We start from the raw sequence: 23,425 nt of genomic DNA on the forward strand, positions 1-23,425 counted from the left end.
TTGAAAAATCAAGGCCTTTGTTTATATGAAAATTGGGATGAAAACCTTTTATATCTTTGTACATAAAAATCAAGTATTGTGTTTAAGCAAGCAGTGGTAACTGCTGGGCAAATGGATGCAATGACACAAAAGAAAGTATTTTAAAAGGTCTCTTTCTCGCTGGGCAGAACTTCCCAGACTTTTCTACCAATGTACCCCCAAGGCCCTTGAGAAGCTTTTACTCACAGAGGTAAGAGCTACATATAATACAAACCAGGGGTTTGTTTTAAAATAATCCATAACAATCATTTATTTTTCTTTATAAAAAGTTAATGCAAATGTTGCATTTTACTCCATAAAAGTCGGTGTTTGTTTCAACGCTGACTGTGAGTAAAATCCTCTGGGATGATATATCAAGTCCATTCTGTAGCTTTATGTGCTTCCTGGTTTCTCACCACACACCCAGATTTGCAGTATGTTTCTAGGATTCTATGGCAATCTTTGGCTTGTTCGTGGGCTCCCTAATTTTGAGAAAATGATTGCAGATATGTGAAAGTAAAAATGAGTAATATGTTTGCGCTGCAAATTTTCTTTCCCTTCTTCCTTCCCTCATTTTTCTCTTCCTTTCCCCTTCCCTCCCTCTCTCCCTTCCATTCTTAAGAATCACTTCCTTGGGTTGTACCCTGGAGTTGAGGCAACACAACCACTTCTTTTTTTTTTAATAATAAATTTATTTTTTATTAGTGTTCAATTTGCCAACATACAGAATAACACCCAGTGCTCATCCCGTCAAGTGCCCCCCTCAGTGCCCGTCACCCATTAACCCCCACCCCCCACCCTCCTCCCCTTCGACCACACCTAGTTCGTTTCCCAGAGTTAGTCTTTATGTTCTGTCTCCCTTTCTGATATTTCCTACCCGTTTCTTCTCCCTTCCCTTCTATTCCCTTTCACTATTATTTATATTCCCCAAATAAATGAGAACATATAATGTTTGTCCTTCTCCAAACACAACCACTTCCTTGCCTATACCAGTAGGCTTCGATTTTGAAGTGTGTGTATGCCTGTTTCCTGCTTCTGTTTCTGGTGGCTCTCTCCATTTTATCTAAATGGGCTTTCCACCCAAATTTCTGGTTTTTAAGTATATGCCTTGTTTTATTTTTTTTTTTTAATTTTTAATTTTTATTTATTTATGATACAGAGAGAGAGAGAGAGAGAGAGAGAGAGAGGCAGAGACATAGGCAGAGGGAGAAGCAGACTCCATGCACCGGGAGCCCGACGTGGGATTCGATCCTGGGTCTCCAGGATCGCGCCCTGGGCCAAAGGCAGGCGCCAAACCGCTGCGCCACCCAGGGATCCCATGCCTTGTTTTAATTTACAGAGTCCATGTGCACTCTGACCCTGGCTACTTCTGGACAACTGGTTTGACTTTTATGGATCCCCAGGAAATTTGCTAGGGAGCCTTCTCCAGTGTTTGCAACCTGCTGTTGATAATCCTGCTTTTGGCTTCCTTCTCTATTCTAGCTTCTTAAACAATATTCAAAATCCAAGGCTATGTTCGGTTCAGAAATGAACAATATAAACTCATATAAAATGAATACTTGGCCACAGGCTTTTAAAACTTTTATTCTGGCAACAGAAAATGTACTGGAAGCAAATTAGGTAATGGCCAATTTACAGTGGATGAATATTCTATATGAGAAGTGTTTTGAAAATTATACATTTTGAGACTTTATAAGTTGATATTTTGGTTATCTTAAGCACCTAAAATTATTTTGAAAGCTGTAACTAAATTTCAAACAGATTTACCAGTAACTAAATTTCAAACAGATTTACCAGTCATCAGATCGAGTGCCTTCTTCAAAGTGGATATTTCCCACAGTCTCCAACTCAATTGACAAAAATGGGATCAATAATCCATGACTTTTCTTCTTTTGCTTTACTTCCACACGATAAATTGCTTCAATTCTATTTAAGAAAAAAAGAAATTAGCAAAAACAAAAAATTACATTAAAATTAAAATAGTTTTTCTTTAAAGCTGATATTAAAATATAAGGCTTTTGTCAATGGATAAAGAAAGCCTGGTGTTAACAGTTAAACCAAGTAAAAGACATTCTATTTCTGGCAATTAAAATCACTTCAAATTATATTAACTTCAGGATACATGAAGATTAGAAGGCTACCCTGGCTTCACCACTTATGGGTCTCAGATTTTTTTATGCTGTATAGTAAAATGGGAATATTAATAGTACATACACCTGAAAAAGCTTTTTTGAGGATTATATGCAAAATACTTATAAAGCTCTTAGCAAAGAATTTGACACAAAGTAAGAACCCAATGTATTAGTAGTAGTAGCATTTACACGGCAAACTAACTTATCCATTTAGTACCCTAGTAGATAAAAAATTCACAGTATTTACTAAGTCTTTCTGATTTCTATTTCTAGTTGATACTCAACCAGTTTGTTTCTCCATGATTCTAGACAACTGTGTATGTGCTTTGCTCAGTCAGATCTATGTGATGAGTTTCTGCATCAGTAGCAGCTCTAATGTGTTTAGTCTGCAGACACTAGAGCAGTGATGTGACAGGTAGCCACTGGGGGGAGTTTGCTGTGCCTAAGTATTGATTGCCTCTGGAAAAAAACGAGATATGTCAGCTTTGAACCAATGATGTCTAGCTCTACTGGGACCAGAAACACATTCCATGTTTTACTTCATAATATAATTCTTTCCACGTGTGGAGAAGGGAACAGAGCTCAACCAATAGCCTACAATGTTCTATTCTCTCATGTTTCAAATTTGAACAACTAGACAATTCATAAAACATACTCATCTAGTTTTTTGTTCCAGAATGTTACCCTTTCATTCAAGGCATTTAGTTTGGTCACTATCTTCTGTTGAAGATTTGGTTCTTCTGTGACAGTTTCACAGTTCTTTGATTTTTCAAGTTCAGTTACTTTATTGTTATTGGATCTATCATTGTGCCCTTTGCCAGGTCCCTTGAGCTCAGCAAGTTCCCGTTCCAGCTGTTGAAATCAGTGTGCCAGAGAGCAAAAACTTTTAGTGGAATTATTAAATATATACTTAATGTAAATGAACAAAATAAAAATCTAGATAATAAGTAGGTCAAACTTCATAAAAACAAGCTAAGCATGTGAAAACAACTTCAGTACAAGTTTAGTCAGCTAATTTCTCTTGACCAAGGGACAGTCTTAAATACTTCAAATGTGGCAGTTCTTTTAATCAAATATGAGAAAAAGCAAAGAAATGGATTTTTAAATATTGAGTGATGAGTTTGCTTCTATTAAAGCCAAAGTAAAATTGTAACAAATAATGGTTTTGGTATAAATAAAATATCTAAACTTCAAATTAATGTGACTTCTAGCACACCTACTTCTCAACTTTTCAATATTTTTTCCAAGTACTTTGATATTCTGGGGAAAAAAATCCACTATAGAAAATATACAAAACATATAGAGAGAGAAGCATATTTTTCCTTTTGCTTCAGTCTCCTATATATGGCTCAACATAGCAAGGTCTTTATTTAACATTTTGATATTTTGTTTTTTCTTGTTCATATTGGGCTTTTTTTGGCATTCATTTGCATTTTTAAGAAATACTGTATTAGGTATGAATTATTGTGATTACTGAAGTTTTTAGCATTCAGATTTTGGGCCCACAGTGAGTGCCTCACTTGCCTTGCCTTAATTCCAGCTTTGCAGGTTTTCAAGATAAATTGTACTATACATGGAGAGGTGTATATAAATAGAAATTTGCTAATTATCTGTACTCCCCCTCTCTAATGGCTATATCCAGCTGTTAAAAAATAAATTAAGCATATTTATAAAAATGTCTATGGTTTATCTAATCTAGAGGTATTATTTTTTCACATTTGCAGGTTTTACTTAATACATGCATTTCCATATAAAAATAGATACAAAGTGATTTCCACATACTGGCTCATTTTTTATTCAAAAATAAATTTTGTTAATGTTTCACCTTAAGGATAACTTTCTGTTATGTTATTAATTAAAACCTGCTTGTTTTAGAAATATAGTATGTTATATATCAATATAATTAATTATAATTAATGTATTTATAAATATTAAATATATTTTTAAAACTTGGTTTTTAATGGTAGTATACTATTCTATCTTAAGAAGGAATAATTTTTTTCTATCTGGTTAAACATTTAGGAAGTTTCCAATTTTTTTGTTTATAATAGTACAGTGATGAATATCTTATTATGTAAATATTTATCTAGATCCTTAGAGTGCTACATATAGATTTACTGTGTCAAAGGCTACAAGCATTTTCAGATTGTGAATACATATGACCCAAATTACATTCCACTGTAGTAGTGTCACACTCTTGTTCATCAGCCTGAGTACTATCATGTATCATGCTTTGACAATTTTATAGGCAAAATGGTTGTTATCTTAATTCACATTTGGAAATAATAATCAAGTTGAGCTCTTCTTTCAAATATTTATTAGTCATTTTTAATTTCTTCTTTTATAAAATAGAGAAGTTTATGTGCTTTGCTCAGTTTTTCTATTTGAATATTTGCTTTTTGTTTTATTTATGACTGTTTATACTAAGAATATCATGTTTGTCCAGGATATTAGTTGAAGACATTTTTCAGACTGTCATTTGTTGTTTATTTTTATTAATGATGCTTTTTTTAGTACCAAAGCATTTTACTTTTATTTTTTGCAATCAGATCCACATTCTGTTCTTTTGTGATTTCTAGTATTTCTTTTATTTAGCAGGCTGAAATCAGGTAATATCATCTGTATATCTTCTACATATTCTTCAGTTTTTCCAGGTTTTTAAATTTTTACATTTAGTTCTTTTTTTCCCACTGGCATTTATTTTTGGTAAAGTGTAAATTAAGAATCTAATTTCCCTACTCTCAAATAGTTTATTTTTCTGACACCATTTATTGAATGATTATATTTTCTTGCCTTAAAAAAAAAACAGTAAGTTCTAATATATACAAAGTTCTATTTGAGGTTAATAATCCTTAATTTTTCAGAGTCTACTTTTGGTAAAGGAAATCCAATTTACTCCAAGTAAAAAAAGCACACATAATATAACTACTAAAGTATAGCTTGATTTAAAGTTCCCACCTTGTTTTAATACCTGAATAGTATAAACAAAGGGCTATTTTAACACTTTAGGTAAAAAAATGAATTTTGAGCACAGCCTGAAGGTATCTAATAAAAATACAACTGAAGTAACTTTAATAAATCTCTAAAACTTTTGGAATCATACTGAATTACGCAGCTTTTAAAACGTTTATAAATTAATAAGTCTATACCTTTTTACAGTTGCAGACTTCTAAGCACACAATGAAGCTTAGTCAACATGTGGAATCAAAAGTTTGGGGACAAACTTGGAAGTATTAATAAAATAATTACTTCTATACATGTATGTAAATATAAAGTTTAAAAGATAATGCTGTCTTATCACCAGTTTTCTTAAGATATGGCTACTGAAATTTTACAGTATTATATCTTACATTTTTTTTCACAAAGCTAAATAATTTTATTCTTTCTTCTGGCAACTTCTGTAATTTGCATTTTCGATCATTCAGTTTTTCAAGGTCTTCATTAAGATGCCTCTGAACAGTTTTTATACGCATATTGTAATACATTATTTTTTTCATTGCTGTGGTCTAAAATTGAAAAAAATAGATTAGCTGAAGCAAAAAACATTATAAGTAATTATTAGTGGCATTACAGAAATGTGCTATGTTCTATATAACCACTGGAAAGTTTTGCATGCTCAATACTAATAATGATGATAGTTGAAATGATAACGGCTACAGTGTGCTGTATTTATTTATTTTATTTATTTTTTTAATTTTTATTTATTTATGATAGTCACACAGAGAGAGAGAGAGAGGCAGAGACACAGGCAGAGGGAGAAGCAGGCTCCATGCACCGGGAGCCCGACGTGGGATTCGATCCCGGGTCTCCAGGATCGCGCCCTGGGCCAAAGGCAGGCGCTAAACCGCTGCGCCACCCAGGGTTCCCCAGAGTGCTGTATTTAAACTTAATAAGCAAAATACAAAATTCCAAAGATTTTCTTTGTGGATAAGTGTAAGGCATATTCGCATTTATTTTGAGGATGACAACGTAAAGAGCCTCCGGACAGAATTCAGTTTACAAAATATCATTTAGCTTAAGAGGTAGTACTATCAAAGCAAAAATGTAACTACATTATTCATATTTGATTATTTTAGGGAAAAATACACTGAAAAGCATTAAAAGCAAATGTAACATTATTCAATTCAGTTTTTTAAAGCATAGCTAAGAAACCATTGATTTGATGGAGATTTTTCCTCAATTCTCTAAAAGGATCCTCTAAATAAACTTGTTTTATTTAGATTGAGCAAATAACTAATTGTCAATCTACTCATTACCCAGATACCTTAATAAAAGTGGATCACTCAGTTATTAATACATGATGACAAATCAATTATTGAAAAGTACACCAGCTATACTAATACTATAAACACAGCTAATATTCATAAGCAATATTAGTAAAAAAAGAACTAGCTGGCGACAAAATAAACAAATAAATCAGTTGCACTATTAAATGTGACCTAGTTTTAATTGTTTACCTGAAATTCTCTTCATTAGGAAACCTGTACCTCAAATAATTTGGAAGGCTTCTACACTGTTCTGGGATTGTATTTTCAGATGCAGGCTCTTGTTATGTGATTTATTTGGTAAAGAATGGATAATCAAGGCCCCATCAAAATTATTTGGCATAAAAGATGGAACAGACACAAATATGTGGCATGATGAACAGGCCAAAAGAATTCCTTTGCCCACGCATATTATAAAGTTTTGAAACTGAAACCACTACATTCCTCCACCAAAATAAGGTACTAATAACAGAACAGTTCTGGGGGGAAATGTGTTTTAGGATCATGATTAAGATATAAAAAACTTCCTGATAAAGAAGAGCTTATTTTGGAAGTGCAAACTGAGTTTGAAGAAAAACTATAACTAAGGAAATGGCAAGTCATGTTTCTTAATTATTTGTCTATTTGTAGAAAATGGAAAATCCAATAAAGAACGCTTTGAGTCAACAGCAGCTAAAAAATTTCTAATGAATTCTTAAATCTAAAACAAGAGAACATGGGTAGAGACAGGATTGCTAGATCAAATATAAGATGCCAAGTTAAATTTGAACTTCAGTTAAACCATAAATAATATTTGAGTATAAGTGATTAAGTATAGCTAAGTTTAAGAAGTATGATATTAAGACAATATTTGTTGCTTATCTGAAATTCAAATTTAACTTGGAGTCCTTAGGTGGGGGACAAAAAAAATACTGCTTTTCTTTTGTTTTTAATTTTTTAAAAATATTTTATTTATTTATATGAGAGCAAGAGAGAGAATGCATGAGTTGGGGAAGGGGCATATGGAGAGGGAGCAGACCCCCACTAAGCAGGGAGCCCAACATGGGGCTTGATCCCAGGACCCTGGGATTATGACTTAAGCTGAGAGCAGATGCTTAACCATCTGAGCCACCCACGCACCTCTAATTTTTATTTTTGGGTAAGTAATATATTCATGTTTCTAACACCAAAATAATTGAAAAGCATATAATGAAAAGTCTACTTCCCACACCTGTTTCCCATCTGCCCAGTTGCCCCACCTTCCACAGATAAGTACTGATAGAAGTTTCTAGTATATCCCTGCACAGTTTCTTCCTCTGTACTTTTGTGTTTTATTAAGAATATATCTTTACCTGCATTTGGGCACACACACTGTGATATTTTACTCTTCCTCAACACTTTCAAAATCACTTACTGTATCATAACAATAAATAAGAGTCATCAATCAATCAGGGTTTTTTGTTCTTGTTTGAAATTATATACTAAGACTTTGGAAAAGTAGGGTAGATTATGTTGTAAGTTATAAATACATGGCAAATCAACTTTGTAGGCTTACTATATTCAATTTGTTTTGTGTTTGGACTTTTGGGAATGTCGAAGTCATTTTTCACTCAAGTCCACTTTGGTGGAATTACTTGATTACAGTAAAAAACTTTTTTTAAAAAGTCTAACTAAAATGGTAAGTCCAGTTGCATGTTTGTGCTAACAAAATTTGTTCCATTTGCTTCTTTGATTACCAAAAATAAAGAAAAGTCATAGGCTTAGCTACAGTTTCATAGTGGTTATTTTTATAGCATTTAACAATTAAAATGGACTTTTATGCCAATTAACTCATTGGATCCCTACAATAACACTCAGGACAGGGACTGTTTTTTATCATTACTATTTTAATAGTTCAATAAACTTTAGTTGGGAAGGGAAAGGCCTTGCCTAAGTGACAGGTTGTAACAGATACAACTGGAGCTTGAATCCAAGTCTTCTGTTTTGAACTCTCATATTCTTCCCTCTTTTCCATGCTGACTCTCTGGTGGTCCTCCTGACTTTACTTGCCATTTATAGTTTACATAAACAGCTCCACGAGTGAAAATCTGAAGAATCAACAGTATTCTGCTCAAGAGTTTATCACATCAGAGAATTGCCACAACCTGGCACAACCTGTCTTCTTATGAATGGTAATGAAGAAAAAGCATCTTGAAAATTCATATGCAATAATAAATACTTTGAACTTAAAAAATCATCTTGATCTAAATCAAAACTTGAGCCATATTATATATCTTATTTTTGCCTTAAAAGGTTGAAGAAAGAGGATATTATATATATATATATTATATATAAGGAATTATATATTATTATATATAAGGAATATAAGGAATATATATATATAATAAATTGCATAACAATTCCCAATTTGTTCTTTTAATGATACTACTGACATACACAAAACTAAACCAAATGTATGAGTCTTACCCAGAATGTCAAAAGAACCTGCCTCTCTTAGTTCTCTTCTTCCATCTCTTCTGCAAATTCCTCCTCTCTCTGCAGTTTCTAGCACTCAAATGACACACTTCCCCATTTATACCATTCCCTTAGTGATTTATCCAGTCTCTAGCTCTATGCACCATCTTTCTGCCTTCAACCCTCATATTCATATCTCCAACCCAGGCAACTCTTATATAACAGACTCATATCCCCAACTATTTATTGAATATATCCTCTTAGATGTTGAAAAGATTGCTCAGAATTTACATGCCTAAGGGGCACCTGGGTTGCTCAGTTGGTTAAAGTCCGACTTTTTATTTTGGCTCAGGTCATGATCTCAGGGTTGTAAGATCGAACCCTGTGTCAGGCTCCATGCTCAACAGAGAGCCTGTTTCTCTCCTTCTCTCTCCACCCCTCTCCCCACTCTAGCACAAGTGTGCTCTCTCTCTAAAATAAATAAATAAATCTTTTAAAAAAGAAATCTTTTACATGCCTAAAATTAAACCATGATTCTTCCTTTTAACCTACTCCTTCCATATTCTTCCTCATCTCATCAAAGAGCAACTTCTTCCCTCCTGCTGCTCAGGCCAATAACTTGGAACTATCCTCTATTTCTTTCCTCTGCACTTCACATCCAATCTATCACCAAATTCAGATGGGTTCCACCTTCTACTACAGAATTTGACTACTTTTCACCACCTCTTCTATTAACACCTTGTATCAAACCATCAACATCTCTCATCCAAGTGACTGGAATCTAACTGGTTTCTCTGTGGTCACCTTCTCCTTCAAATCCTCCATTCTTAATCCATTAGCCAAAAGGATCCCTTTAAAACAGAAGTCAATTTGACTCTCCTCTTAGAAATTTTCCAGTGGCTCCACCTTATTCAAAGTAAAAGCCAAAGTCTTTATAACATCCTACAATCTCATATGATCTCCCCTCACCACCATTCCTGTCTTCATCTTTTCCTTCCTCTCACTTACTCAGCTCCACCCACACTAACCTCCTGTTCTTTAAATATGAGACGTATGCTCCTGTCTCAAGTTCTTTACATTTGCTGATCCCTGAAAAGCTTGCTCACTTACTTCCTTCAGGTCTCTGCCTGACTGTTGTCTGAGTAAATCCTCTCCCAACTCTTCTGTATCCAATAGCCAACATTCCTCCCTCTGTCCCTAATTAATAATCCTGTTTCCTTCATGCTTGCTTTATTTTTCTCCATAGCATTTATCACTACCTGACATACTAGTTGTTTTCCTATTTGTTTGCCTACTATTTGTCTGCTCTCACAAGAATGTAAACTCCAGGGATCCCTGGGTGGTGCAGCGGTTTAGCGCCTGCCTTTGGCCCAGGGCGCGATCCTGGAGACCCGGGATCGAATCCCATGTCGGGCTCCCAGTGGATGGAGCCTGCTTCTCCCTCTGCCTATGTCTCTGCCTCTCTCTCTCTCTCTCTCTCTGTGTGTGACTATCATAAATAAATAAAAATTAAAAAAATTTTGAAAAAAAAAAAAAAGAATGTAAACTCCAAGCAAGCAGGGAGTTTGTCTGTTTCGGCTACTCTATATATCTAGGGCCTGATCTGTGCCTGTAATGTAATAGGTATTAAATAATTGTTAAATAAATTAATAAGCCAAGTAATTTCATGAAGCATGAACCAGGTCACCTTTGAAGAAACTGCCTAATGTAAAACTCTACAGATAGTAATGGACATTTCCAAAAATGTGTTACTGTGAAGTTGTACTGTTATTTCTGACTCAACACTGTTAGAGAAGACGAATTCTTCTCTGAATCTCTAATGACTCTGAACATCTGCTAGTAGAGAAGGACTCTAGCCCTTTGCTTTATATTGCAAGACAGTTCACTTTTTATTTTGGGGTGGGAGAGAGGATAATCTCAGTTAAAGAAAAGAGAAAGGAGAGAATGGAACCTAAAATAAATCCTCAGGATAGCAAGAGAAGAGAAACAAGACAAATAGACAAAGGCATGCTTTATGTTGAGATGATGGATGAGCCACAGGGAAAGGATGGGAGGGCTCATGTGGGGGCATCCTCATGCCTGGCACACTCTAGATACTCAAAACCTATTTAGTAGATGGTTAACTCAATGAACGAATGTGGCCCACTGGCCTGGAAGGAGAAGAAGAAATATAATATAGAAAGACTATTAATAAATATAGAGAATTACTATCCATTCCATTCTGAAATTATAGATTCTTCGATGGCATGCGCAAGTAGCCCCTTTACTGTGAGGTTCACCATCAGTGGCAGTCTAGGAACAGCTCTCTTCAGGATTTGAGAGATCTTCCAAGATCTTGGCAGTATGGGCATTTCTGGGAAATCCCAAATCATCTTTAATTAGATTAAAATCTACCTAATCCTGGCATACTACCAACAACCATGGATATTTTCTACTTTTGATATATAGTATTACAAATGAGAGGAGGTTACTTATTTCATTTGTACTTTAGTTAGGCCTTATTACTTTTTGTATAATAGCACAAATTCAATTATTCTTAACACTCATAATAATTTTTCAGATTTCTTTTAGATTTGTATAAATTCTGTTTTTCTACTAACTCAACTTCCAGTACTGTCATCAAATTTGAGATTCTAGTACTAATATTATTATTTATACATATTTATTTGAAATATCCAGCTCACTGGGGCAAAAATAGAGTTGGTGACAAGACTTGACAAGATAATACTACCTACCATATGTGGACACAGTCAGAAAGAAGCAGTTAATTAAACTTAAGGCACAGATATCTGATTAAGGATGCACTTACATCTGCCAGTTCCTTGATCTGTTTTGCTGACACATCAAATGTGTCAAGTCTCTGAAGGCTAGGCAAGTGATACAATACATGTGTGGAATAATTACATAGCAGACAAACTGGATTGGTTTTATACTGAGGATCATTCAGGCACAAATCCTTTAAGCGATGCAGCCTGGTTAAGTTAGTAAGGTCCTAAAACAACAGCAATAATAATGTTCAATTAATTAACTGAAACTGATAATTTCTAAGGAAGGCATTTAAACACTTAAGATCACCCATAACTTAATGCATTTTAATATGTGCTTAAACATGTTAAAAGTGATTTGGATGGATAAAATGTTTTTCTCTAGTGAAAAACATGTCAACTACATGAAGAATAGAGAGTAATAATTAAACAGCAGACTCTTCTATAACTATGTATTTTTAAATACAAAAGGTCAAAGAATATTTACTAAATCATGTATTTTACCTGGAAACTTGGAGCCAGTCACCTGAACACATTTATTTTTTATTAAGACAATGTTGCCTCCTCTGCACACCCCCTCTACTAACAATTGTCCCCACTGTATCTGTAGGTCTCCTGCTTCCTTTGCCACCATTTCCCACACTTACCACTCTAGTAACACTGCTCACTATTCCCCCAGGCCACCAATCTGCTTTTCTCATCAAAGGTGAGGAGACTCCAATTCTATTATAAATCATCATTGAATTCCTGATTTTTAAGGGGTTTTGTTTCTTTGTTTTTCCTGTAAATGTCCTTTCTACCAGTTAATGGCAACTGAAACCTAGCTTTCTCTTCATTTTCCTCACACTCCAAGGAGGGGGGTGGGATTGATAATGCATTTCCAGACCAGTGCTTCTCCCGAACACCTTTGATTCTGAGGTTTAAGCCATTGTTTACACCTTTCTTTATTTGGCATCTGGCCCTTGCTTAACTCGTCTGTCTTGTCTCTTCTGCTTCAACTCTAACATTTCATGTTTTAGCTGTACTATACAAGTGGAGATTTTAGAATGTGCCAGACCCTATCTTATTGTTAAATCCTCACTCATCTTACTGCCTTTGAGGGCACTGAACTTCATCCCAGTTTCGCCTCTTAATCTATCAAGACTCAATCTAGTATCATCTTTTCTGGAAGTCTTGTTTCATCACCCAAGCTTGAGGAAGATGCTCCTCCTATGAACTCACTTTGCCACTAGGTTTACCTTTGTTATAGAATTTATCACAAGTCAATTACCAATTGCTTATGCATATAAGGTCTATAAGCTAAAGGTCTATATGGGCTTTGGCCCTCAGTCTCTAAGCTAGGAATGATGATTATATTTCTAAAGTGTTGAAAAAAAAAAAAAACAAAGAAGAATTCACAACAGAGGCCTGGTAGAAGAGGGTATACTGTGATGGGGTTGGCCTTAAACTGATGTGATGCTAGTTAGTAGAGTCAGAATCAGAGTTAAGGGAAATCCAAACCAAACCCAGGAGGCATTAGTTCTAAAGATGGTGTACAAATGGAATGGGGAAGTAAGTAGTGAAGTCAGGCCGCTAGAGTAAAAAATAACACAGGGTCAGGTAGCTAATGTGTGTCCAAACTCTCTCTGGCAAGTGAGAATTTGGCTCGCTGGCTGGCCTTGAGGCTAATACTGGGCTCATGGTAGAAGTAGAACTAAACAGAGTTGCTCTGAAATGGACAGAGTTGTGTAGAGAATTATTTGGTCAAGTTCTGCAGGGGCAGGGAAGTAACCATCAGACTTTTCCAAGGAGTAAACACTCTGATTTCTGGGTGGCTATGTTGCTTGACCATCAGTCTGGGCTATGCTGGGTAGGAACTTTGAAGTTTTACGCAGGAACCACTCCCCTTCAACTCCCCACCTATAGTCAAAAGTCAGATGACATTGGAGTTTATGAAAGCACAAAATCTCCCTGAAAATTAGTGTTGTAGTACCTATTATGGACAGAAAGTGGAACAGAAATTATCCCATCACTACCACTATAGTATCTTTTTAGAGTGGGTGGAAAAGTTAGAGATAAAAATTCAGGATAATAATAGTGTTTCAGGAACATTCTTAATGTGAGAAGAGTAAAAGTTGTGAATCATGTTTCAATGTTTTTCTGAAAAACAGTCATATTATAACCAAGAAACTTTTTAAATGTATGCCATATAATACATTTTTATAATCCAATTTTTATCCTCATTTTTTTTATGAGGAGATTGAAACAGAATAGGTTAATGTAATTAAGGAGATAGTAATCATAATATAGCGTATCTACTGAGTGCTTACTGTGTGCTAGTCATTATTTTGAGAGCTTTACATTATTATTTTGCTTAAACTTCATGTTAATACACCACAATGCTGCCTCTGGCTTGTGGTAGTGCTAGAAGTGACAGATTATTCTATGAAGCTATGCTCTTCAGCACCACAAGGCTGAAGCACCACATGCCAACCAGGGTAAGATAAGCTTCTACGTGGCTTCTTGGTAGGACAAAACCTTATCCAGACAGCACTGTGTACTTATTTCTTTCAGTTTAACTCATGATTCTCTCCCTCACTCTGTTCCAGCCACAGATTTCTAGATTCTTGAATTTGCTATGCTCTTTCCACCACTTAGGTCCTTCACACTTTGCCTGGAATGCTCTTTCTCTAGGCACTTCCTACTCATGTCTCATACGTTAGCTTAAAAATTACCTCCCACAACATTCCAAATTTATCTTTCATAGCTCTCTCTGCTCTCTTCTGCTGACATTACTCAAATAAACCCCTTGATTTCTTACCACCACATCTTCATGCATATTGTTCTCTCCATCTTAGAATGCCTACCTCCCACCATATGTATATATATTCTTTTCAGAAATCTCTCCACCCAACAGGAGGCTTGAACTCAAGATCTCAAGATAAGAGTCTCCCCCACTGCATTGTAGATGATCCTTCTACAATTGAAATTCTGTCAGTCCCTCAGTGTTCACATCAACTATTTCCTTTTGAATTTGGCCAATAAAATTTTGTTTAAACTTTTTATGTTTTTAAAACTTCTGGTTAAAGCCTTTATAATATTCTGCCTAATTCTATAGCTTTCTGGAGTCTTATAGTCTTCTCTGAGTAAGAGAATATGTGTTTTAATAATGATCAATTCAAAATTATTTCTATAGTGAATTTACTCATCTTTCTTCATTACTCTCTAGAGGAAGTGTTCGAGTATGCACTTTCAGTTTGACACTGCCAAAATTATAAATGCCATATGTTTTCACCTACATTATATGTCACAAACATGAAGTCTTTTTGTTTTCCTCTCTTTCATTCAAATGTTTTTTGAGATTTTACATGTCAAGTACTGTTTTAGGTATTGTTGATACAGCAGTGAACAAAACAGGCAAGATTCCTATACTCATGGAGCTTGTATTCTAGTAAGGAATGTGGATAAGTGCTAAGAAGAATAAATAAAGAAAAAGTGATGGGAATGCTTCAGGTTAGGGAGGGTAGTAGGAGTTATTGCTATTTTACCTAAATTGGCCAAGAAAGGTATCACTAAGAACATAACGTCTGAATAAAATCCTGAAAGAAATGAGATGAGCCATGAAGATATTTAGGGGAAGAATATCCCAGCAAATGCAAAGGCCCTAAGGTGAGAATGCTAGCTATCTATATTCAAGGATCAGCAAGGAGTCCAGAGTAGCTGGAATGAAGTAAACAAGGGGGAAAGTGGTAGAAGCTGTGGTCAGAGACACAGTGGGGGTGGGGGGACTTATATAGAGTCTTGTGGGCCAACATAGGAACTGGCTTTTTCTCTGAAAGAGATGAGAAGACAAGGGAAAGTTCTGAGCAGAAGTTTTTGAAGGAGCAGGTTGCTGTGTAGAAAACAGACTGATAGTAGTGAAAGGGTAAACACAGGGAGACCTGTTTGGAGGCTTTTCCCCCCAAAATGCAGGTTAGAGACGATGGTGTCTTGAACAAGGTTAATAGAGATATAGGTGGTAAAATAGTCAGACTGGACAATCTAAAGGTAGAGCCAAAAGAATTTGCTGATGGATTGGATATGGTTTATGATGGAATAAGAGGAGTAAAAAAATAATCCTAAGCATTTTGGCTTAATTTTTTAGAAAAATAAAGATGCCATTTAGAGAGGTGGAGAAGGCTGCAGGAGAAAAGGATCATAGAGAGTAAGTCAGTCTGAGTTAGGATACAAGATGTCTATAGTTCTGGGGAGTTATTAAGGAAAGTAGAAACAGAAATAATTGTTAGGGAAAGTAGAAAGTTAGGAGTAATAAAAGGTATTTAAAGCCATTAGATGATGAAATTATTTAAAGAATGAATACAGATAGTAGTGAGAAAAGATCCTGGACTAACCTGGACCAGTTCATGTTTTAGATGCTAGGAGAAGATGAAAAAGCAGAGGTGTAGCCAGAAAGATCGGAGGAAAACTAAACCAAGTAAATAGCTTCTTGTTTGGTTTTAATAGTGTCAGATCATTAGGGTCAACTTAATCAGCTGCCTCTAAAATTTCCTAGAGTATCGAGTAGTCCAAAATAATTAAATTCCTCCATGAAAGGGAACTATTTAGTACATTTTCTGCAATAAGCTGGTTCATCTAGGTTGGTAAATAGACTGTTCCACTTAAACATACCTTGAAGGAACATATTTGGTTACCAGAAAGGTTTAATCTTTCCAGCTGTTCATTGGGATCAAGACATCGACCTTTAATTTAAAAAACAAGATGAAAGAACAATTAAATTTCTTATTTTGCCTGTTGTTCATATCCTGTAATATTTCTTGCCTATAACTAAGACTAACAGTAACACTGTATAGTTAGTAACAACTGATTAATGGGTAATATTTTCACATCCTATAATCATAGATTTAGAGATACTATGCAAAATATCATACAAAACAGTATAAAAAAAGAAATCCAAGAATGTAGTTTTTATACCGATGAAAAATTATTGTAGCACTATTTCATATTCCAAGTGAAATAATACATACCAATGCTGCTTATTAGATTTCCAGCAAGATTGAGGTCATTTAAATTCTTCAAAGTTTGCAAGCCCTAAAAATTTAGACAACATATCATTTAGAAGTTAGTAAAATACATATTTATAAATGAGCTGATCAATCTGGTTAGTTCTCCAGGTGTTCTGGACTGGGTGCTGTGTACTTCTCAAGCACAGGGCGAAGTGGTGCCTTAATGAAATCATGTTTGTTTCTCTGCAATGTGGGGAGAATTATTGGAGGAGGAGGGAACAGGGAGGGAAGGGGAGAGGAAAGGAGAAGATGAGTAGGAAGAAAAACACATCAGAGTGTGTTTATAATCTTTGGCAAGTTATATATATAATTTCTCTGAATCTCTATTTATTTAACCTTCAAAGAAGAAATAATACCTTACCTCCAAGGCTTGGTGGGAGGAATAAAGAAAACAATATATATGAAGTTTTCTACACATTATAAATGCTGTATACATGTTAGTTTGTCTTAACAATAATTAAACTAGTCCTAAATATGTCCATAATATGATCTTGGACTTTGTGGTTAAAACTCCACAGGACTGACTTTACATATAAATTATCGAAATTATCTTACCTCAATATTTTTAATTGTATTGTGGTTCAGCCAGAGAACCTCCAATCTGAGTAATTTCTCTAAATTTTCTATTTTGGAAATTTTATTATAATATAAATACAGTTTTTCTAAATTTCTACATTCTTGAAGACCTCCAATTTTCTGTAAAAAAAAAAAAGAGAGAGAGACTGAATAGTGTTAATTTATGGTTTTGGAATTATCCTTTTTAATAAAATAGATTTTAGATACAATTTCTTTTAAAAATCATATTTTATTGCAAAGTGTATCCAACAAAATGAACTAAATAATTTAAATATTTTATTTATTTATTTTAGAGAGAGAGAGAGAGAGAGAGAGCACTCACCTGTGAGCAGGGGGAGGGGCAAAGGGAGAGGGGGAGAGAGAGAGAGAGAGAGAGAGAGAGAATCTCAAGTAGATTCTGCTCTGAATGTGGAGCCTGATGCAGGGCTTCATCTTATGACCCTGAGATCCTAACTTGAGCTGAAATCAAAGAATTGGACACTTACTGACTGAGCTACTATGAGATAGAACTAAACATTTTATTTATTTATTTATTTATTTATTTATTTATTTATTTATTTATTTATTTATAAAGATTTTATTTATTTATTCATGAGAGACACAGAGAGAGGGGCAGAGACATAGGCAGAGGGAGAAGCAGGCTCCCTGCAGGGAGCTTGATATGGGACTTGATTACGGAACTCCAAGATCACACCCTGAGCCAAAGGGAGACACTCAACCACTGAGCCACCTAGGCGTCCCTGAACTAAACATTTTAAAAGAAAAAACATGGAATCCCTCCACCTAACTGCAGTATTTTCAATATTTATATTCTTTTAAAATTTTAATCAACTCTATACTTATTTTTATATTATAATCATAATACCTATATGATTTTGTGGATTTTTTAAAACTTAAGACAATCTAAAATGTTTTCATAATCATTCAAATAATAATATCTAATAATTACAAAATATTTCATGAAGTTATAACAACTTTCTTAAAAATACCTGGGTGAAATATTTGTTTCAAATTTTTAGCTCTTATAAATAGTACTGCAATGAATAACTTCACGTTTTTCTCTGCTGTTGAATTACTCCTCTAGGTTAAAATCTTAGAATTAGAGATTTCTGAGTCAAAAAGATTTTTCTTAACTCATTATACACTTTGCAATATTGCTTTTCAATATAAGTGTTACAATTTTCTTTTTTTTAAAGATTTTATTTTTAAGTAATCTCTACACCCAAGGTGGGCTTAAACTCATAACCTCAAGATCAAGAGTTACATGATCCACTGAGCCAGTCAGGCTCCCCTAGATGTTACAATTTTCATACAACCAATAGTGACTAAACCAATTTAAACCAATTTACTATTAAGCAATACTGGATATTATGTGATCTGATCTGATTACTAAAAGGTAGAATATGTCTATATTTTGATTCTTTATATGTATTTTCTCCTTTGTAGAAATCTATTACCCGTTTATCTGTTTTGCTCACTGGGTAAAAGGTTTTATTTCAATCCATCATGTATGTCCCTCCCCAATCATCTGTTTTGATACATGACTCATGCATGTATTTCAAGAACTATTTTTCCAAAGCCAAAGAATTCAACATAAAATACTTCATGTAAGGTTATATTCAGACTTACCTCTATGCAGCATTCAGCAATCCAAAGTTCTTTCAGCCGTGAACAAGTTTCTAGCCCTGAAATTTCTTTTATGTCTTGAGCAACAATTGTGAGGCTTGTTAAATTAGGAAATAATGACAATCCAACTATACGGGGATACCCTGAGAAGAACATCTCCAGTTTTGACGTATCTGATCCTTCTTGTCCAACCATCTCATAAGACAAACCATTGCATAAACACTGTTTCAAAAAAAGAAATTGGGTTTCCTTTTAAATATATTTAGTACTTAAATAAATATTACTTATTTAAAATAAAAAAAATTTAAAAATTATATTTGCTGTTAGAAATGACAAACTGTGAATTGCACTGATGTCTTCACAAGAAGGAAAGCTATACCATATATATGATTTTTCTCTGCTTCCAAAGGTCATGGAGTAGAAGAAATCTCTAGGTAAGCTCCAGAAAGGAGGGTAAAAATGTTCCATTTAATACTTATGCAAATGTAATTGAAAAGAAATTTGGCTTTGACTCACCAGTTCCTTAATTATTTCTTCTTGGTTTAGGTTTTCACATTCAATCATCTTCCATTAAAAATAAAGATCATAATAATATATCTGTTAAGGAAAATGAAAAGTTGAAATAAAATAAATTCTAGAGTTCTGTCAGTCTAAGTTGAAGGAAGCTTAAAGCTACTTAGGTGGAAATTTTCATTCAGTAAAATGAAAATTGTGGCCTGAAATTTTCATACTGTATAATACCAACTGTTTGTCTAGGCCCCAAGACAATCCATTCCATCTCTAACATTTTCTATTAGAAAGTCTTTTTTATTTTGAATTTAATTCTCTCTCCATAACTCCAATCTATTGTTATTCTACCTGCTGAGTTCAAATAAAACAGTATTTTTCTTCTACACTGTAAGCCTTTAATACTTGAAGAACATAGTCATCTCTCGTCTACAACTTTACCTCACTCCCCAGTTCATGTCTTTCAGTTCTCTCACTAGAGATATCCCTGTTTCTCTCCTTTGAACATGCTCCAGTTTATCCTTCCCATTATACTGTTGTGTACAAAAGTGAACATAGCTCTCCAAGTGTATGAGCAAAGAAAAGAAACCTCAGGGCTTAGTGACATACCTGGCATGGGAATAAGTATTAAAGTTAGCCAACGTTTTTGTTTTAGATGTTATGAACTAAATACCTAAGTAGCTACAATAAAACAACCCCTTAATATATTCTTTATATGATTCCAGACATACACTATTTTTAAAATACAAGGATCTAGGTTTTACTTATTTATTTTTAAAAAAGATTTTTATTCATTTATTCATGAGACACAGAGAGAGGGAGAGAGAGAGACAGAGACAGAGACATAGGCAAGAGGGGAGAAGCAGGTTCCCCGCGGGGAGCCTGATGCAGGACTCTGTCCCAGGACCCCAGGATCATGGCCTGAGCCAAAGGCAGACGCTCAACCACTGAGCCACTCAGGCATCCCAGAACCTAGGTTTTAATATGATGACACAACAAAGCAAAATGTAGGTATGATATTACTGTGATCTTACTTTTTACAGAAATTCCCCTGTAGTTATATATGGGTGTACATCTGTGTATGTATATGTGTGTGTGCGTGCGTGTGTGTATACTCCTTTCTCTGTAAGGAGAAAATATGTAAAGATACATACTAAATTGTTAACATGAGTTATCTTGGATGCAGGTAGTTTGGTTATAATAGGCATTGAGAGGTTGGATAGGGATAGATCTAGGTAAAAAGGAAAAGAAAAAACAACTTAAAATCATGTTTAGTATTGTATACTATGAATATATAAGCCATTTATTTATTCATTCTATTAGTAGACATTTGGAATGTCTCCAAGCTTGAAGGTAAATAGTGCTTCCTTGAATAGTTTTATCATGCAAGACATTTGGTACACAATTAGTCTGAGTCTATACCTATAAGTGGAATAAGAAAGAAACTATTGTATACAATATGGATGATTCCCATAAACACAATGCTGAGCAAAGGAAGATACACATACAGTGAGATTTTTACTCTGTGGCTCTGTTCACACAAAATTGGAAAACAAACCAATTTATGGAATTAGAAGAAGTCAGGATAGTGGTTACCTTTCAGGAGTGAGTGACTAGGAGGAGATAAAGAGGGGCTCCAGAGTACTGATGATGTATTTCATAATCTGTGTGCTGGCTAAAGGAATGCATTCACTTTGAGAAAATAAAATTAGATATCCAAGATCTGTGTGATTTCTAAATATATGTTATACTTAAAATGAAATTTTACTTAAATATTTAAAAAGTATATGTTTACTTTTGTTCATTCATGCAAAATTATACATTGTACACATAAATTTAAAATTTTAAGAAAAAAAGATGGTGACTTGTGTCTATCTACCTACCTTCTCTCCCCAAATACCACTAAAATGAGTAGGAAAATATGAAAATAAGAAGGGAATATAGAGCAGTGCTAGGAAAAGAGCATTGATTGCCAGAGATGTTGAGAAAGGTATTTTGTTATTGTTTTTATTTAATTTCCAGTATAGGTAACATACAGTGGTAAATTCGTTTCAAGTGTACAATATAGTGATTCAGCAATTCTATGTATTATGCAGTGTTCATCATAAGAGTACTCTTAATCCCCTTCGCCTATTTCATCCACCCACCCACCTCCACTTTGTTAAGCATCCATTTGTTCTCTCTAGTTAAGAGTCTGTTTTTTTAGTTTGCTTTCTTTTTTCCCCCTTTGCTCATTTGTTTTGTTTCTTAAATTCCACATATAAGTGAAGTCATATGGTATTTGTCTTTCTCTGACTGGTTTATTTCACTTAGTATTATACTCTCTAGATCTATCCCTGTCATTGCAAATGGCAAGATTTTATTCTTTTTTATGCCTGAATAAATAACATTCCATTGTATGTGTGTGTCTCCTCTGTGTGTGTGTGTGTGTGTGTGTGTGTGTGTGTGTGTATCTCCATTCTTTATCCATTCATCTATTGATGAACACTTAGGTTGTTTCCACAGTTTGGCTATTATAAATCATGTTGCAATAATCATAAGGGTGCATATAGCCCTTTGAATTAGTGTTTTCCTATTCTTTGGGTAAATATCCAGTAGTGCATCTACCGTATCATAGGGTAGTTGCTAAAAATATCATAGCTATTTTTAATTTTTTAAGGAGCCTCTATACTTTTTTTCCACAGTGGCTGCATCAGCTTGCATTCCCAATAGTGTATGAGGGTTCCTTTTTCTTCACATTCTTGCCAATAACTGTTGTTTCTTGTGTTTTTATTTTAGACATTCTGACAGGTGTGAGGTGATATCTCACAGTAGTTTTGATTGGCATTTCCCTGGTGATGAGTGATGTTGAGCATCTTTTCTTGTCTTTTGGCCATCTGCATGTCTTCTTTGGAGAAATGTCTGTTCATGTCTTCTGCCTATTTTTAATTGGATTATTTGGTTTTTTGGTGTGTTAATAGTTTGGATACTAACCCTTTCTCAGATATGTTGTTAACAAATATATTCTCTCATTCAGTAGGTTCTCTTTTAGTCTTGCTGTTTCCTTTTCTGTGCAGAAGCTTTTTATTTTGATGTAGTCCCAATAGTTTATTTTTGCTCATTTCTCTTGCCTCAGGAGACATATCCAGAAAGATATTGCCACTCCAATGTCAGAGAAATTACTGCCTGTGCTCTCTTTTAGGATTTTTATGGTTTCAGGTTTCACATTTAGGCATTTACTCCATTTTTTATTTATTTTTGTGTATGATGTAAGAAAGTGGTTCCGTTTCATTTTTTTTGCATGTAGCTGTCCAGTTTTCCCAACACCATTTGCTGAAGAGACTTTTTCCCATTGCATATTCTTGCCTCCTTTGTTGAAGATTAACCATATAATTGTGGGTATATTCCTGGATTTTTAATTCTGTTCCATTGATCTATGTATCTATTTTTGTGCCCATAACATCCTGTTTTGATTACTGCAGCTTTGTAATATAACTTGAAGTCTGAATTGTGATACCTCCAATTTTGTTTTTCTTTTTTAAGATTGCTTGGGCTATCTGGGGTCTTTTGTGGTTCCATATACATTTTAGGATTGTTTGTTCTATTTCTGTGAAAATTGCTGTTAGTAAGTTGACAGGGAATGCATTAAACGTGTAGATTGGTTTGGGTAGTATAGACATTTAAATGATATTTGTTCTTCCAATCCATAAGCATGGAATATCTTTCCGTTTCTTTGTGTTGTCTTCAATTTCCTTCATCAGTGTTTTATAGTTTTCAGAGTACAGGTCTTTCACACCTTTGGTTAAGTTTATTCCTGGGGATTTTATTAAGGAAAAGTCTTTTGAATGGAAATGAAGTAGACAGATTGAGACTGAGAGAAAAGCAAATCAGTACAAACCAGCCCCCAAAATTCAAGGTACCAGGAAAGAACTTTTACAAAACTATCTTTAAAAATTCCCCAAACTTGGAGCAGCAGTGACTGGGAAGGTGGCAGCTGTGAGCCACCCAAGGGAACCAAATCAAAGGGCTTTGAGATCTGTGTCAGAGTCTATTTGTATTCAGGCTTTGTAAATTGGAGACAC

At 34.5% G+C, this 23,425-nt stretch overlaps 1 protein-coding gene across 1 annotated transcript in view; it reads right to left on the reverse strand.

The window, feature by feature from the left end:
- Nucleotides 1-23,425, reverse strand: part of LRRC9 (leucine rich repeat containing 9) — a 134,197-nt gene that overhangs the window by 106,587 nt on the left and 4,185 nt on the right. Inside the window, exons 2-10 of the mRNA XM_055303561.1 lie at nucleotides 19,374-19,454; nucleotides 18,861-19,079; nucleotides 17,211-17,351; nucleotides 16,617-16,680; nucleotides 16,261-16,331; nucleotides 11,658-11,840; nucleotides 5,501-5,656; nucleotides 2,806-3,002; nucleotides 1,813-1,944 (exon numbers count right to left, since the gene is read on the reverse strand). Coding sequence (XP_055159536.1) covers nucleotides 1,813-1,944; nucleotides 2,806-3,002; nucleotides 5,501-5,656; nucleotides 11,658-11,840; nucleotides 16,261-16,331; nucleotides 16,617-16,680; nucleotides 17,211-17,351; nucleotides 18,861-19,079; nucleotides 19,374-19,421 — 1,211 coding nt within the window. The 5' untranslated portion in view covers nucleotides 19,422-19,454. The remainder of the gene's footprint in view (nucleotides 1-1,812; nucleotides 1,945-2,805; nucleotides 3,003-5,500; nucleotides 5,657-11,657; nucleotides 11,841-16,260; nucleotides 16,332-16,616; nucleotides 16,681-17,210; nucleotides 17,352-18,860; nucleotides 19,080-19,373; nucleotides 19,455-23,425) is intronic.

This window comes from Nyctereutes procyonoides, unplaced genomic scaffold (genome assembly GCF_905146905.1).
Source record: "Nyctereutes procyonoides isolate TBG_1078 unplaced genomic scaffold, NYPRO_anot_genome, whole genome shotgun sequence".
NCBI classification, from domain to species: domain Eukaryota; kingdom Metazoa; phylum Chordata; class Mammalia; order Carnivora; family Canidae; genus Nyctereutes; species Nyctereutes procyonoides.